General features: G+C 52.2%; 1 protein-coding gene across 15 annotated transcripts in view; it reads right to left on the reverse strand.

Annotated features, from left to right (window-relative positions):
* ANK1 (ankyrin 1) overlaps positions 1 to 16,460 on the reverse strand; it is a 187,178-nt gene that overhangs the window by 3,021 nt on the left and 167,697 nt on the right. For 9 of the 15 annotated variants that reach the window (XM_077931048.1, XM_077931047.1, XM_077931058.1 and 6 more), the window contains 5 exons: positions 12,940 to 13,329; positions 12,772 to 12,844; positions 10,892 to 11,141; positions 8,053 to 8,136; positions 4,934 to 5,104 (listed from right to left, as the gene is read on the reverse strand). In XM_077931048.1, coding sequence (XP_077787174.1) covers positions 4,934 to 5,104; positions 8,053 to 8,136; positions 10,892 to 11,141; positions 12,772 to 12,844; positions 12,940 to 13,329 — 968 coding nt within the window. Of the gene's footprint in view, positions 1 to 4,510; positions 4,649 to 4,933; positions 5,105 to 8,052; positions 8,137 to 8,446; positions 9,094 to 10,891; positions 11,142 to 12,771; positions 12,845 to 12,932; positions 13,330 to 16,460 lie in introns of those variants that run through there. The other 6 variants (XM_077931050.1, XM_028741528.2, XM_077931054.1 and 3 more) reach the window with 5 other exon arrangements.

Below are 16,460 nucleotides of genomic sequence, written 5' to 3' on the forward strand. Positions count from 1 at the left end.
TCAATCACAAGATGTAGTGCATGCACACCATTTGAATGGCAATGCCTACCAGCCTGGGGGGGGGGTCCAGCCCCCTCAAATATTTTACAGGGGCGGGGGCTGAAGGGACCTCACCCCCTACGAGTTGGCTCCTATGCTACCAGCCTCATGGAACATTGCCAGTGGCCAGGGATGTTGTCAGCTGTAGTCCAACAACCTCTGCAGAAACTCAGGTTTTTCCAGGTGAGAGCAGTGCCATCTGAGCACGCAAAAGCTGCTCTCTCTCTTCCTTTGCAGGGGGCTGGATTAGAGGACCCTGCAAACTCTTCAGTTCTATGGCTCTATGACTCTATAGTGAAGGATGGCGACAGCACTCAAGGCAAGAGGAGGCCTTCCTGTTCCTATCCCCCCCCCCCCCCCCGAGGCAGACGAGAACTAAGCCTTGTGCTGCTCAGGACAAGCCCTGTTTAAGCGCACAGACTTTGGGCTCCCAGCAGGGCAGAAGGAAGCAGCTGTGAGAACAACGCAGAGAGACAGCGACACAAGCAGGCAGCACAGACAGGCCCAGGGAGCACAGGGACTCCCAAACACATCTAGGAGGATTGGCAGCTTGAAAAGCAAGTGGAAAGGGAGAATTTGGGTGGCTGAAGCTTCTCTCGCTATAGTGCTACACGCCTCGGGAACATTTCCCCCTCTTGCACTGCCCTTCTGCCCAACCAAGCAAGGCCCAGGAACCAAGGGCTGCTCCCCCACTCCTGGCAGCCTTCAGATCTGTTCAGCAGGCAGAAGCTCAACCGATGTAGCTTCTGTTGCACCAGAGACTGGAAGGAGCCACAGGTCAGTCCTGCCACAGATGTTGCTAACCAGGCCCTTCCAAGGATTGCCAGATTGCATGAAGGCTGAAGGCTCACACTTTCAGCCCTTGTATAAAGGAAGGAGCTTTGGCAGATATGGCTTCTCCCACCAGAGTAGGAAAAATGTACCTCTGCCAAACTTGACTATTATTATTATTATTATTATTATTATTATTATTATTATTATTATTATTATTAAAGACACAGGGCAAGTTGTGAACAGTCAGTAAGATTGTCATGGATGCTTTAGTTGAGACTCCTGCCTTGCAGGGGTTGGACTAGATGACACTTGGGGTCCCTTCCAACTCTACTATTCTATGATTCTATAAATATATAGACACACACATACACCCCCATACATCAGGGAGAGGAACTAGATCTGGCAGGTGAACTGGATCATGATTTCCCCAAAAGGAGATTGACGGGTGGGCAGGGCTGCTGCCTGCCAATGGAGGTCAGGTGACCTTTGGTCCTTCCTCCTTTGCCAGGCTCTCCATAAGGCAGCTGATTGCCTGCTCTTGGGAGGCTCCGCTTGCAGCCCTTTGCAGGATCCACCAATCAACGGACTGGTGGTGTCTGCAGACTCCCTTTCGGCTGAGCGAGGTTTTCACCTGTCATCCCATGTGAAGTCATATATGAGCTTAGGCGTAGGGCAGGTGGGGGCGGCTTGGCTGAAATGGTATGAATTTTGGCACGAATCACTGCTCTGGGCTTGCCAGCCAGGAGGTTTACCCAGAAAGGGTTCATGGAGGGATCTGTTATGGGAGGCTTGTTCTCTACTCTGACACTCCCCAAAGTCAAATCTTCTGTGGGCACAGAGTGAAGGGCACCCCTGCTTTTCTCAAGAGTGCCACCTCTTCCGGACAGAAGAGCAGGATGAGGATCCTGGTGCCACCAGACCCTCAATAGTAGCACAGAAGCGCTTTGCAGGCACTCCTTTGTGTGGGGAAGGGAGAAGGCTAAGGCTAAGGAGAAAAGGGCGAGGAAGGGGCAGCAGGATAGCAGTTTACAAAATTATGCATGGCATGGAAAAGTTTCTCTCTCACACACACAGTGCAAGAACTCATGGGCAGTCAATGACGCTGAATGCTGGAAGATTTAGGATGGACAAAAAAAGTCCCTTTTAAGGCAGTGCTTAGATGAATGGTGGAGCTCCCTCCCACAGGCGGCAGGGATGGCCACCAACTTGGATGGCTTGATAAGAGGATTGGGAAAACTCATGAAGGGGTGGGCTATCAGTGACTACCAGCCACAAATGCAGGGGGTTGGACTAGATGTCCCTTGGTGCCCCTCCCAACTCTTCAATTCTATGATTCTAAGGCAATGATCTGCATTCTGTGCTGGAAACGGCAGGAAGGGAGAGTGCTCTTGAGCTCAGATCCTGCGTATGGCTTTCCCACTGGCATCTGGCCAGACGCAGGTGCTGGACTAGAGGGGCCACTGGCCTCATCCAGCAGCCCTTCCTCTCTTTTTACGTTAGAGAAAATGCTTTGCATGCAAACCGTCCCAAGTTCCATCACTGGCCTCTCCGGTTAAAAGAGAAAAGGCTCAGGCAGCCACTGAGGCTGATGGGAGTCGGAGTCCCACGATGTGGGCTGTGTCAGATTGTGTCAAGCTGGTGCCCTCCAGATGTTGTTGGACTACAACTCCCATTGTTCCTGACGATGGCCCATGCTGGCTGGGACTGATGTGGCCGAACAAAGGCCAGCATGGAAGATAAGGAATTCTGTGCAGGCTGACACAGAAGAGACAGGTGACTCTGCCCCTTCTCCACCAGCTTGCTAGACAGAAGAGGCTAAGAGGCAACATTTGCTTGGAAATGCAAGCTGCTATCCTCTGAATAGACCAGCACTAAAAGATGGCAGGCTAGTAGGACTGTTTGAGGACCAAAGCAGCTGTGGACCCCCAAGAGGCCCTGAAGGTGCTTTGAGACTCCCATTTTAACACCCACGTCACATGTCCAGAACAGAGGATGGGCCTGCCCCTTGTGGAGTCCTAGATGGATGTGTTCAGGGCTGCCCCTGAAGATGGCGTTGAGGTGGTAGCCAGTGCATAATGTGGCTGCTGGGCTGCTAAGTGGGGCGGCTCAGTGGGGCCAATCAATGTGTTATACTGGCCTATAAAGCCCTAAATGGCTTGGGGTCTGAGGACCTAACAGAGCACCTTTGTCAGTATCAATCGTCTCAGGTCCTACAATTGGCAGCTGAGGCCGGGGTGGTGGGACTGCCTGGTTGGTGCTGACCCAGGACAGACAGGGCCTTCTTAGTGGTGGTTTTCCATTTGCGGAATGTGCTCCCTGCTGAAGTGCAGCCATTATTATTATTATTATTATTATTATTATTATTATTATTATTAGGTAAAGGTAAAGTGACCCCTGACCATTAGGTCCAGTCATGGATGACTCTGGGGTTGCAGTGCTCATCTCACTCTATAGGCTGAGGCAGCTGGCATACAGCTTCCGGGTCATGTGGCCAGCATGACTAAGCCGCTTCTGGTGAACCAGAGCAACGCACGGAAACGCCGTTTACCTTCCCGCCGGAGCGGTACCTATTTATCTACTTGCACTTTGTGCTTTCAAACTGCTAGGTGGACAGGAGCAGGGACCAAGCAATGGGAGCTCACCCCATCACGGGGATTAGAACCGCTAACCATCTGATTGGCAAGCCCTAGGCTCTGTGATTTAACCCACAGCACCACCAGCGTCCCTATTATTATTATTTCAATTTATATACTGCCCTATATCCAAAGATCCCAGGGCGGTGTACAACATTTAAAAAGAGAAATTACATAGCATAATAAAAATAGTAAAATAAAGCAATCACACAAAAAACCCCACAGCAACAGTTTAATGGCTGAAGGCCTGGGAGAAGAGTTTGCCTGGTGCCTAAAGACATGCAATTATGGCACCAGGCAAGCCTCCCTGGGGAGAGCTTTCCACAAATGGGGAGCCACTGCAGAGAAGGCCCCGTTCTCTTGTTGCCACCCTCTGGGCCTCACATGGAGGGGCACATGAAGGAGGGTCTTGGCTGACAAGCGCAGGGTCCAGGTTGGCTTGTATGGGAAGAGGCAGGTCTTAAGGTGTTGAGGTCCTGAGTTGTGCACGGCTTTATCATTCAGTACCAGTACTTGGAATTGGGCCCAGAAACTCATTAACTTTCCGGAGGAATCAAAAACATTCCAGGGATTTGATAGCTGAAAGGCCTTTTTTTTAAAAAAAAACAACCTCTGCTTATAATTCTTTGAAATTTGTTATTAGTGTTAATGTGTTTGTTGCCCTGGGCTCCTTTGGAAGGGTGGGATACAAGTTGAAATAATAATAATAATAATATACATTGTTACCTCGGTTTACGAACTTCCAGAAGTCCGTTCTTAAACCAAAACAGTTCTTAAACCAAGGCGTGCTTTCCCGAATGAGGCTGTCCTGCTGCTGGTGCCCTTCCACCTTCCACCATTTGGCTTCTGTTCTTAGACCGAGGTAAAGTTCTCAAACCAAGACACTATTTCCGGTTTTGCGGAGTTCGTAAACCAAATCGTTCGTAAACCAGACTGTTCTTAAACCGAGGTACCACTGTACAGGCAAAGGAGAGGGACTCCAAGGGAAACTGCTAGGTCCTACCACAGTTGACACACGGCGACCGCCCCCCCCCAGCTGCTAGTAAGAACAAAGGGGTGTTTACCTCCAAAGAGGCCACTCGAGGGGTGGGGGGTGAGGGGTGTCACTGCTTCCCCCTTTTCAGGCTGGCTCGTTTCACTATCTGAGCCCCCATCCTGCCCCCGAGAAGCTCCGATCTTGAGACACTCCCTTGAGCCTCCTCCTGGGCAAACGGCAGCGAGAGACAGGAAAGCGGCAAACGGTCACAGAGAAACCCACGAGGGGGGTGGCAGACGGACGGACGGACGGACGGAGAGACACAAGGAGAAGGAGAGTCAGATGGCGGCAGGGGACTCCTGCAGCAAAGTGCCTGGCATGGGCAGAAGGAGAGGGTCCTGCTGCGCCAGGCAAGGGCGAGGGGGGGGGAAGAGAAAGAGCAGGGGACAGACGACAGAGAGGAGGACGCAGCTGGAGCCCTGGGGCTGGGAGGCCCGTGGGGCCTGGGTACCTTGCTGCCTGCACTCTCCTGCTGCCAAGGGGCATGGGCCAGGAAGCGGCCAGCCTGGGCTTCCAGCGCATAACAAGGCTCTTGCAGGGAGCCTTCCATAATCACCTCTTCGTGCTGCCGTGCGTCGCCTGTCCCGTCCGTTTCCAGCCGCCGCACCACCTTCCGGATAATCTGCAAAAATTAAGTGCAGCACTTTTAGACAGTCTCCTGCTGCCTCAAGTGATGCCCACCAGCCCTCGGAAAGCCTGCCCGCTCTCCCTTCCAGCCCCGGATGCCTGGAGTGCCTTCCCGCGAGGCACAGCCCTTGATCTCTTGTTCTGGAGCCTGGACCTGCCCCAAACGGTGGGGCAGGGCCCCATTTGCCCATATGAAACAAACTCCACTGCCTCCAAATTTAATTTTATAGCAGTAATACCGATTCATCACTCACAGACACCTTTGGAATGTTGAAAGACCATGAGGGCATCATGTTTCCCTCTGTGAACTAAGGCATAAAGACATTATCTTGCAAGAATGTGTACAGCTGCCTTCCTCAACCTGGTGCTCTAGGCCTACAATTCCCACCAGCTCCAGTATTATATGGCTGTGGCTAATAAGAGTTGTAGTCCAAAACATTTGGAGAGCACCAGGTCGAGGAAGGCTGGGCTCTGACAAGGGAGATATATCTGCTCAGCCTCAAATCCTTATTGGGTGATGTTGGACCAGCCTCTCTCTCTCTTCCTCACCTACCTCACAAAGTTGTTCTGAGAATAAAGAAAGGAGGCTGACTGCATGAACTGCTCTGGTCCATGCATGCATCAATCCCTGCGGGCTGAGGCTGCTGGAAATTGTAGTGCAAAACATCTGGAGGGCACCAGGTTGGTGAAGGCTGCCTTATGATGCCCCTATAAGGCAGGCCAGCATATGGTCTCCAGGTGAGAGCCAACAATTTGCTTAAGATCACCTGCTGAGTTTGGGGGAAAGGAGAGATTTGACATCCTAGGGACATCCTGGTTCATAGCTCAGACCCTGGGGCAGCAGTTCTATGTGCCCTTGCCTGGGAGTCATTCCCACTGAGTGCAGGGAGATTTAATGTTGGAAGAAGGATAACTAGGATGGCAGCATGAGCTGCTACACTCAGATTTCCCCAGCCTGGTGCCCTCCAGGTGTTCTGAACCACAACGCTGACCATTGGCTGTGCTGGCCGTGGCTGATGACAGTTGGGAGTCCAAAAGGTTTGGATGGCACAGGGTTGAGGAAGGCTGACTTACCGTATTTTTTGCTCTATGGGATGCACTTTTCCCCCTCCAAAAATGAAGGGGAAATGTGTGTGCGTCCTATGGAGCAAATGCAGGCTCCTTGGCTTCAGCGATAGCAACGCGAAGCCTCCGAAGCGCAGAGGGAGAGCTCCCCCCGTGCTCCGGAAGCTTCGTGTTGCTTTCACTGAAGCCCCTGGAGCGCAGGGAACTCCCGCTGCGCTCCGGGGGCTTCAGGCAGCTATCCGCAAGCCTTCGGAGCGCAGCAAAAGGGGATCCATTTCTCCTACCGCTTCACTGAAGGGGCGCTGAGCAGAGAGGGGGAGAATTATTTTTTTCCTGTTCTCCCCCTGTGCGTGAGGGTCCTGTGCGTCCTATAGAGTGAAAAATACAGTAGATTGCAAAGTCCTTTGGGCAGAAACGTTTCTTTCTGCCGTTGCAACTCAATAAAGTGCAATGTGCATTGATAGTGCTGTATTAAATAATCATCTTCAACATCATAATCACATTTATGTTGTAACCGCCCTGAGACCTGCGGGTACAGGGCGGTATACAAATTTAGTTAATAATAATAATAATAATAATAACCATTGCTAAGAACTGTGCAATGCGATCTCCCCTCTCTCCAGGTGGCAAAAGAAGACAATTGCCTGGAGGACGGAATGTCAGTCTCAGGAGGCGTATCTTGCATGACATGCGACACGGGCTGACATTCCTTGCTCTGCACAACCCCACCCCAAGGCGAAGGCCCTCCCCTCTTCTGCATCTGGCCACCCTCACCACAAGACAAGGGAGCGAGGAATTCAGCAAAAGAGGTCCTACACCCTTTGGGTTTCTCCTTCTCCCTGTTATCGGTAGGTAGCCGTGTTGGTCTGCCGTAGTCGAAACAAAAGAGCAATAGCACCTTAGAGACCAACTAAGTTTGTTATTTGTATGAGCTTCCGTGTGCATGCACACTTCTTCAGATACCTTCTCCTTCTCCCCGCTCAGCATTGACCTCTGCCTGGTGCTGGCCCTGCGCCCGATTTAGACCAACTGGTATTTTTAGGACCTTGCAGAAAGCTACAAGCTCACTCTCCCACCCAGTGCTGTGGCAGGTCATTCACCTCCCTCTTCATTCAGCTCCTGCGTGAAATTCCCACAACAAGGTTTGCAGGGAGCAAAGGCCAGCGTGGCTGAAGCCAAGTCAGACTGGCAAGATCAGAACAGTTCCCATCTCATCTCAGTGCTCCGACACACAGTCCTTTGGACGACCAGAGCTTCTCTCTCTTACACACATAAGGACCCCTATAATTAGATCTTTTGCAATCATCATCATCAGCTGCTGCTAGTGAAGCAGGTGGAGAATCACGATTAGGAATTGACCCACAGGCTAATTCCATCACCCAACCTTATTTCCACATCCACCCCAATTTACCCTCAAACTTCAGACCAAGAGCTACCTTGAGTCAGAATATGACTCAAGCAAGTCAGTCAAGCTGCATCCTACAGAGCAAACTAAGGTCACCCTCCCCCCCCCCGCATGCGCATACTAGAAGCCACCCCCCACAAAAGAAAACCCCAACACAAACTCTCTTGGGCTGGGTAGTCCTGACAGAAATTGCTTCTTCAACTACTGCTAGCGAGACCCCATCAAACAACCAAGCCTATCTGTCAGGGTTCCTGCCAGCACACTCTGGGATAAAGTCCAAGTGTGTCACACTGAACGCAAGCAGGCAATGTGAGGAGCAAAACTCTGGCACAAAGGAAAAGAGCCTGGAGGCGCAGGAGCCCAGCAGGATTCTAGCGTGAGGGGGAGGAAGGGCTTCTCGGGGAGCCGGGAGCCGACTGGCCCAGCTGCCGCCTCCTGCTCTGCCCTCCGTCTCCCCCGGGCAGGCCACTCACCTTCTTTGTGACAATGTTGCCCTGCTCATCTGTAAATTGCTCCTCGGTCACTTGTTCCCCTGGAATATCCAGCGCTTCATTCCCCTGGAGGGTTGGGAAAGCAGAAAGGAGAGTGAGCAAGATTGCTATGGGACCACAAAGTCCTTCACCCTCCCAGAACTGGCACAGAGCAGCGGACATCCTCTCAAAGCCCCACGGGGGGGTTCAAAGAAAGTCAGCTCTTGGGGCAAAGCCAGCACTCTTCCTCTCGCTCCATGCCCTGCCCTGGTCCCTGGCGTCCTTCCGCCACACTACCAGTGAGTGAAGCCTGGCACGGCGTCCCTGAGTGCCATCCAGGGCGGGTTGGTGGGCACCGGCCCGGCCAGTCTTGGGGAAGCCTCCTCCGGCCAGCTACCTGGACAATGACTCGCCGGCGCACCACCCGTGTGGAGACAGGCTCCTCGTCATCACTCAGCCCCTCGCTCTCGCCCAGCTCCTTGTCCAGCTCCTGGTGGATGTGCTTCAGCATAAAGCGGAAGGAGCCCTGGGCAATGTGCAGCAGGTTCTGGCAGCTGACCAGGAAGAAGCCAAGCAGCACCAGGCTGATGAGCAGCTGGGTCAGGAAGCCCCACATGGTGCTGCCGCCACCTCCCGCCCCACCCCAGCCCAGCCAGCCCAGAGCCTAACGCTGGCCTTCCCTCATGGCATGAGGGCACTGCCCAGGCTACTGGCAGGAGCAGCCTCTGGCTCACGACTGGGAAGCGGGTAGGGGCCGGGCTGGGTAGGAAAGCTGCTGTAATTTTAGCCTCCCCCGACCAGCTGTTTGGAGGCTCTGGCCAACCCTCCCTGCCCCCTCCTTCGGCCACAAAGATGCAGCAGCGGGGGGGGGGGGGCTTGTCAACGTCACCCAGTGCTCTGCCAAAGCCCAGGCAGGGCACGGAGGTGGCACGAGGCCTGGCCCAGCCTGCCATCCAGCCTGGGGTCTCCTGGTGCCCCTGGGCACGAAGAGCTGAGAAGCACGCTTTGCCTGAGCCACCTAGGAGAGGGCTGTGCACCTATGTCTTGCACAGCAGCCCCCCCCCCTTCTCTGGCATCCTGGGCAGTTCTATTTCTGGCCCCTCCATACCTGGCTCTGGGTGAGAACCAGGCGCTACCCAATTAGGAAGCAATGAAGAGGCTGGCTGGCCAGGATATAAATAGAGCAGAGAGGCTGAACATGGCTGCTGGGCCAGCCCCCTCCCCCAAGCAAGAGGGGGGGGCAAATGAGCTTCTTCTGCACAGGAGTGCAAATGTCAGCAGAGCAACCTTCTCATTTAGCTGACATACCCCCCCCCCCCGCACACACACCTTTTTTTAGCCAAAGGCATCTCCGCCAAAGCTGCTGGCAAAAGCTAATAACTACCACTACTATATCAAATAAGAAGCAACAAGTGAAACAAATTGGAAGCCAAACATCCCAGCAGAGTGTCGGCAGGCAACTCAAGTGATGCTGAAGCCCCCTGAAATAGTTCTCTCTGGATCCCAACAGCTAAATCCTGGCAGAAGATTTCCGCAGCCTTGGTCCCCCACCCACCTACCCAGCCAAGGGCCTGCAATGATATGCGTCTGCTTCACTGGGTAAGAAATACTGAGCTAAAGCACGAAGAGCATGTTGGATGCATGAACTGAGCTACTTTGCTGGACCAGTTCTTACAGCAACCCAGGGAAGGAGGCCTGGTTTTTGGCTTCCCTGCTACAACTAGAGACTGCAGTGTTCCTCTGCTGCCCCCCCCCCAAGAGACAGCATGGTTTTAATGGGTGCAGTGAAATACTGTACCTGTCAGGGGAATCTCTCACCGCTTGACACACCTGATGGGTGCAATCTTATCAACAATGTTTTGTTTCATTTTAAAAATGATTTAGTGATGTGTCAAATTTGATTTTTTTAAAATAACCCCCCCCCCTTATTTCTGTCCTTCTCAGTGAGTCCTTGGATGTGCAAATCCTCCTCCCTAAAATAATAATAATTATTATTTATACCCCGCCCTCCCCAGCCAAGGCCGGGCTCAGGGCGGCTGAAACCCTTCCCTTCCACGTGTGGAGGGAAGGGAACACAGAGACAAAGGGCTACACCTCCTGCAGTTCCACGGCAGAACATCTGTTGCACGCAGAAATCCCAGGTGTCACCCCACCATCTCCAGGTAGAGCTGGGAGAGACTCCCTGCTTGCAACCCTCTGGAGAGCTGCTGCCTTTCAGAGAAGACGATGCTGAGCTGGGGAATCCATAGTCTGGCTCTGCAGAAGGCAAGTTCCTTATTTCCCCACCTTGCTCTAGGTCCCTGCGCTTGGGCTCGTAGGTGGGGATGGGGACTGTGAAAGTCAGCCTTCACCTTCAGGATATCAAGCTTTGGGCGTGTTGTATCTTTACATTTCATGGCTCCAGTGCCACCAGCATTTGAACGATGCATTCCGTCAGCAAAGATAGATATTTCAGAATACACTGATGCAATATTCCCTAGAGTGCCTGCATTTCAGCAGTGTATATAGTTTAAATATTCTTGTATAGCCTTGTTTTGTTTGTAAAGCTTTAAAATCTTTTCATATCTGTGCTACAGATATACATGAGGTGAAATTTAATCTCATGCTGTGATGTTTGTTCCACATGTTGTTCTGAGGGTTCTCCCACCCCCTCCCCCAGCCCATTTTCTGTTGTGCAAGTGGAAGTCCTTACGCAGGGCTGGTGAGGGTGGAGCTCCTTTGGTGAATCCCGCCCACGATGCTTATCTAGTGCCTTGACTTTCTTTATTCTTTGGCCTCTGCGGACTGATCAGGGGTTGCTTTGTCTGGATGGGATTCGCGAGGGAATGTTGCACCCTCCTACCTGTGTTTGTCCAAATATGCTGCTGTCAGCTTCCTCCAGCCACTTCGCCAGGCCCTGCCGCCTCCCAGGCTGGAGCCCCCACTCCCTCTCCTCCGAGGAGTCCATCCGGGTGTGATCCGGCCTCTCCCTCTCCCGGCCCCGCACTCTGTAGGGCACCGACGGCCGCAGCGCCGGGGGGCTCAAGGACACCCCCTTGGGCAGGTCCGACAGACTGGAGATGAAGGTGCTCTCCACGGCCCAGTTGCCCAGTCTAGGGAGCAAGGAGAGAAGCACAGGCTCACCAGCTCTGCTCACATGGAAACTCAGGCAAGCCAAGGGAGGCGAAGCACAGGGCTGCCTCATACGGAGTCAAGACAGCTTTATGGGATCATCCCTAAACTGTACTGTGAACCCCACATTTTGTACTGTCCACCCAAACTGAGTAATTGATACACCCAACCAGGGTTCGTAGTTAACACCTAAAAATCAAGCACGGTGTGATTCACTCCAAACAAACCCTGCGCTTTGATTGGTCCACCTGGCGCAGTACTGTCTACGCAGACAGCGATGCCCGGCACCACAGGCCACATTTAACTGCAGAATGGACCCCATTCCTGAGCCTGCCCCCCAATGCACGCACCCAGTAAAGGACAAATAATCTGCAGAACAGAGGGGTGACTCCTGCCTCTCATATCCTAGTAACCCCTTGCTTGGAGTGACTGCTGCAATGCTCTCTATGCAGGGGGCCTTTCAAACTAGCCTGGAGATTTCAGCTGGCACCCAATGGGTTCCCGTTAGCAAAGGAGTGACCAGATGGCTTGGCACCCAGGGTAAAGTTCAAAAATCCAGTGGTGCCCATGGATCTAACAGCCTCTGGTCTCCTCTGACTGGCAGCAGATCTCCAGGCCTTTCCTGTGTTAGGCGAGGTGTGTTTTGAGGGGAGATACAGGTAATTGAACCTAGGGTCACCTACATGCAAGGCATGCAACACTGAGCTAGAGACAAGAAAATAATAAAAACAATACATTTATTATTTGTATCCTGCCCATGTGACAGGGTTGCCCCAGCCACTCTGAACAGCTTCCAACACATAAAAAAGCATAATTAAACATTAAAAATACAGCCAATACAGGGCTGCTTTCAGATGTCTTCTAAAAGTCAAATACCGGTAGTTGTTTATCTCCATGACATCTGAAGGGAGGCTGTTCTACAGGGCAGGCGCCACTACCGAGAAGGCCCTCTGCCTGGTTCTCTGTAACCTCATTTCTCACAATGAGAGAACTGCCAGAAGGCCCTCAGGGCTGGACCTCAGTGTGTCCGGCCTGAGTGAAGGGGGTGGAGATGCTCCTTCAGGTATACAGGGCCAAGGCTGTTTAGGGCTTTAAAGGTCAGCACCAACAGTTTGAACTGTGCTGAGAAACATACTGGGAGCCAGTATAGCTCCTTTAGGACCACTGTTATATGGTCCCGATGGCAACTCCCATTCTGGATTAGTTGTAGCTTCTGAGTCACCTTCAAAGGTAGCCCCATGTAGAGTGCATTGCAGTAGTCTAAGTGGGAGATAGCCAGAGAATGAACCACTCTGGTGACAGTCTGTGGGCATGTAGGATCTCAGCCTGCATACCAGATGGAGCTGGCAGACAGCTGCCCTGGACACAGAATTGACCTGCACCTCCATGGACAGCTGTGAGTCCAAAATGACTGTCAGAATGCGCACTTGATCCTTCAGGGGCACAGTTACCCCATTTAGGACCAGGGAGTCCCCCACACCAGCCTGCCCCCTGTCCCCCAGAAACGTTCAACCTCAGCCTGTTGGCTGCCATCCATCCTGCTGCTGCCTCCAGAGACTCACGCGGGACATTCCCCATGGCTGGCATCCCTGCAAGCGGGGAGTGCATTACCTCTCTTTGCCCTTGTCGATGACCCGACTGACAGTAGGCGACTCGGTGATGCGGGCCTGCACCCTCTGCTGGCCTGAAACGAGAGAGACTTTACTGTGGGAACCCGGCTTCCCGCCCAGAGGCCCCCCTGGCGCTCGCCGTCTGGCCTCCTCCCCTCTGACCTCTGACCTTCCTCCTGCTCTAGCATGTCCATCAGGCCATTCATGGCGTCTGAGTCCACTGTGTCGTCCTCCACCAGATCCATGGAGCCCAGCGGGTCGGGGCCATGCGCGTCCTCCAGGAGCTGCCCCGGGAACCGGCCTTCGCTCGTGGCGTCCGAGTCCTCGGCCTTGCTGCACTCCAGCGAGGAGTCTTCGGCAGTCACCAGCGAGGGCGTCAGCCCCGAGGACCACACCTGCATGTCGGACATCTCCATGAGGGCGTCCTGCTCGCTGGCGGCCATGGGGACGGCATCCATGACGGCCACCTCGCTCCAGTACTGGTCAGCGCGCAGCGGGGAAGGCAGTGAGTAATGCAGGGAGGCGGGGGAGAGCAGCTCGTCCTGCAGCGAAGCATAACCTGCATGGGCAGACAGAGGGCGACAGGCTAAGGTGCTGCAGGGCACAGGGCAGGACACGCAACCTCTAGCCGTCGGGGCACGCAGGGGGGTGCACACTTTGTGCGCCAAAAGGTCTCCATCCCAACGCACATCGGTCCAAGAGAATGCAGCCATTGGGGTGGTGAGCAAAGCCAGCTAAACCATTGGGGGTGGGCAGGTGGAGAGAGCGCCCCCAAAGATGGGCTGCCACCCAAATGGCAGATTTCAAATGGAAACGGGAAGCGAAGGCCCCGTGTCTTTACCGATGCCAGGGCAGCTAACCTGTAGCCTCCCAGATGTTGCTGAGCTACAGCTCCCATCGTCCTGGACTTCTGGCCATGATGTTGGCTGGGACTGATGGGAGTTGGAGTCCAGCTTTGCTGGGCAGGCCAAAGGTTCCCTGCCCTGCCCTGCCCTGCCCTGCCCTGCACCGTGCCGTGTTTCTGGTGGGCCCTGGAGCCCTTGCCCTCAGCTGCCTCCTGGGGTGTCCCCCTAGCACTGGTTTCCCAGAGAATAATGTAGGGTCCCTTGTCAGGCGTAAAGGAGAGCGGAAATGGGGCAGTGGGGAGTGTTAAAAAGAAAACCTGATCAGGAAACAAATGTCACCAAGCCAAGCACTACCGTACATAAGGCTCAAGTAGCACTGATGCCTTTCTCTCTCCTTCGCTCAGTTTTTGCAAATGACTGATTAGTCATCAGTATCAAACATGAAGATCAGGAGAGGGACTTGTAACTCAAACAAGCCTTTTTGTGCAATTGCATTATAAATTCTATTTCAGCAGAAGTTAGAAACAAAACAAGACAAAACACCTTGTAATGATAGTATAATAATAATAATTTATTACTTAAACCCTGCCCATCTGGCCAGGCCTCCCCAGCCACTCTGGGCGACTTCCAATGGGATATTAAAAACACAATGAAACATCAAACCTTGATGCCTTATGTACGAAAACTCCCTTCAAGTCTTTAATAGTAACATAAAGAGTCCAGAATGTAGCACCTCAACATGCCCTCCTATTTTATATATATCAAACATACTGATTGCCTTTATATATGAGAGGCAACAATGAAATAATAGAAAACAATCTTTCGTTCATTTTTTGAACTGCTTTCACTTTCTGTCACTCTCCAAAGCATAGTTTTTTGACTTGAAATGTGCTGGTCTACTAAAAAATTTCATTTTAATATTAAAGACTTAGGGATTATCTATATGTTTTGTTTCACTGAAAGCTGTTTTCTTTCATTTGGTTTTTGATTCTCTCCTGTTCACAGAAAGTGAAGGGAGGCCCTCACTCCTTTCCAAGAACCCACAGCTTCAAAGAACTGGCCTCGCCCTAGAAGGCAGATGAAATCAGGGCCGGCCCTACTATTAAACCAAGTGAGGGAGCGGTGCCAAGATCCTGGAGAATGGAATGTGTGAGAGAGTCCCATGGTGTGCCATCAGCTGCAGTGTGTGGGTGGAAATCAGTAAAACGTCCTGGAAAATCCAGACGTGTGGCAGACCATGCCGGCAGTGCCATTTTTGCCCCCAAAAAGAGAGAAAAGCTAAAACCTTTTCACTGTTCGAAATATGGCAGCCCTAGCCTCCCCTCAAATGCAGAGAAAGCTGCTGTCCAAAGCCCAGTCTTGTGGCAAGATTCAGCGGTCAGTTTAATAAGCTTGGCTACATGGAATGAGAGAGAGCAGAGCACCATCTTGGCCTTGGGTATGAAGAGACAGCTGAAGACTGACAATTGCCCTTTGGGGGAGTTGGAGGTGATTTGAAAGAGGAGAACACATTTATCCCACTCCTGCATCTGGAAACTGAGGGTTCTATCCAGTGACCTCTGACCACCAGCACAAGGTCTCTTGCACAAGCGGAAGAGTCAGTTTTAATATTGCACAACACAGGAACTCAAGACAACAGTTGCACTAGCAGAAGCCTGCTGTGCCACAAATTGCACAATCTGTTGTGCAACTAAGGCCACATTCATACCATACACTGAAAGCTTGTTTTCTCCCGCTCTGGAGGGTAGGGCTCAAACCTATGGCTTCAAGTTAGAAGAAAGGAGATCCCAACTAAACTCCAGGAGGAACTTTCTGACAGTAAGATCTGTTCAACAGTGGAACGGTCTCCCTCGCAAGGTTGCGGGCTCTCCTTCCTTGGAGGTTTACAAGCAGAGGCTGGATGGCCATCTGACATGGATGCTTGAGCTGAGATCTCTGCATTGCAGGGGGTTGGACTAGATGACCCCCAGGGTCCCTTCCAACTCTACGATTCCATGATTCTATGAAAGCACTATGATACCAACCACATTAAACAGCCATGGCTTCCTTCAAATAATTCTGGGAGCTGTAGTTTGCTAAAGGAGCCGAGAGCTATTAGCAGGGTCATCTTCCCCTCTCAGTGCTACAGTTCTCAGCCTGGTTTGACAGTCAAGCCCTGTGGAACAAATATGCCACTAACTGACTTAGCTCCACATGAGTGTTTGGGTATTGTTTAAATACCTGTTTGATCAGAGGCAGCAGCCAGACAAAATAAAATGTGTGTAAATGCTGTGGGAAGTCTCTTTCAAACCTCACTTTCATTTCTCTTCAAAATGACTGTCATTTAAGCCCGAGAGGGAACCAGGTTTTTGAGACTGGGGCTCAAAGGTAGAGAAAATATGCCTCTGACCATATGCAAAAGGAACTTCTCCGAGTAGCTGCAACCAGTCTTGTACTTCAGGGATTCGGGAGAACGGCTGTAAAGAATCTAAGCAACTCAAAAGCATTCCCTGAAGATCTTAGGTACTATAATTATACTCTTACCCCTTTGCTGTTGGTTCAAAGCAGCTTCACCTGCAATGCCTCTCTCTCTCTGGGAATTTGGTGTGGAGGAGAGCAACTCTCCCACATGTTCCCAAGAAGGCTCAAGGCTCAGCCAAAGGGCAGAGCCTTGCTCCAACCCACACTTTGCACTCGGAAAGAAGAAGGACTTGGCGGGACGAGTGCTGCCAAGCCAGGTTGCCTATGGCTCTGAACGTAAGTGCACAGACAGGAGAGGCTTCCGGGATCAGGTCCCCAAGTGCAAAATTACCAGCTCCGAAAACAGGGTGCTTTGGCTCACATGTTCCACTGTAGCCCAAAGCCC

This window comes from Podarcis muralis, chromosome 7, assembly GCF_964188315.1.
Source record: "Podarcis muralis chromosome 7, rPodMur119.hap1.1, whole genome shotgun sequence".
NCBI classification, from domain to species: Eukaryota; Metazoa; Chordata; class Lepidosauria; order Squamata; family Lacertidae; genus Podarcis; species Podarcis muralis.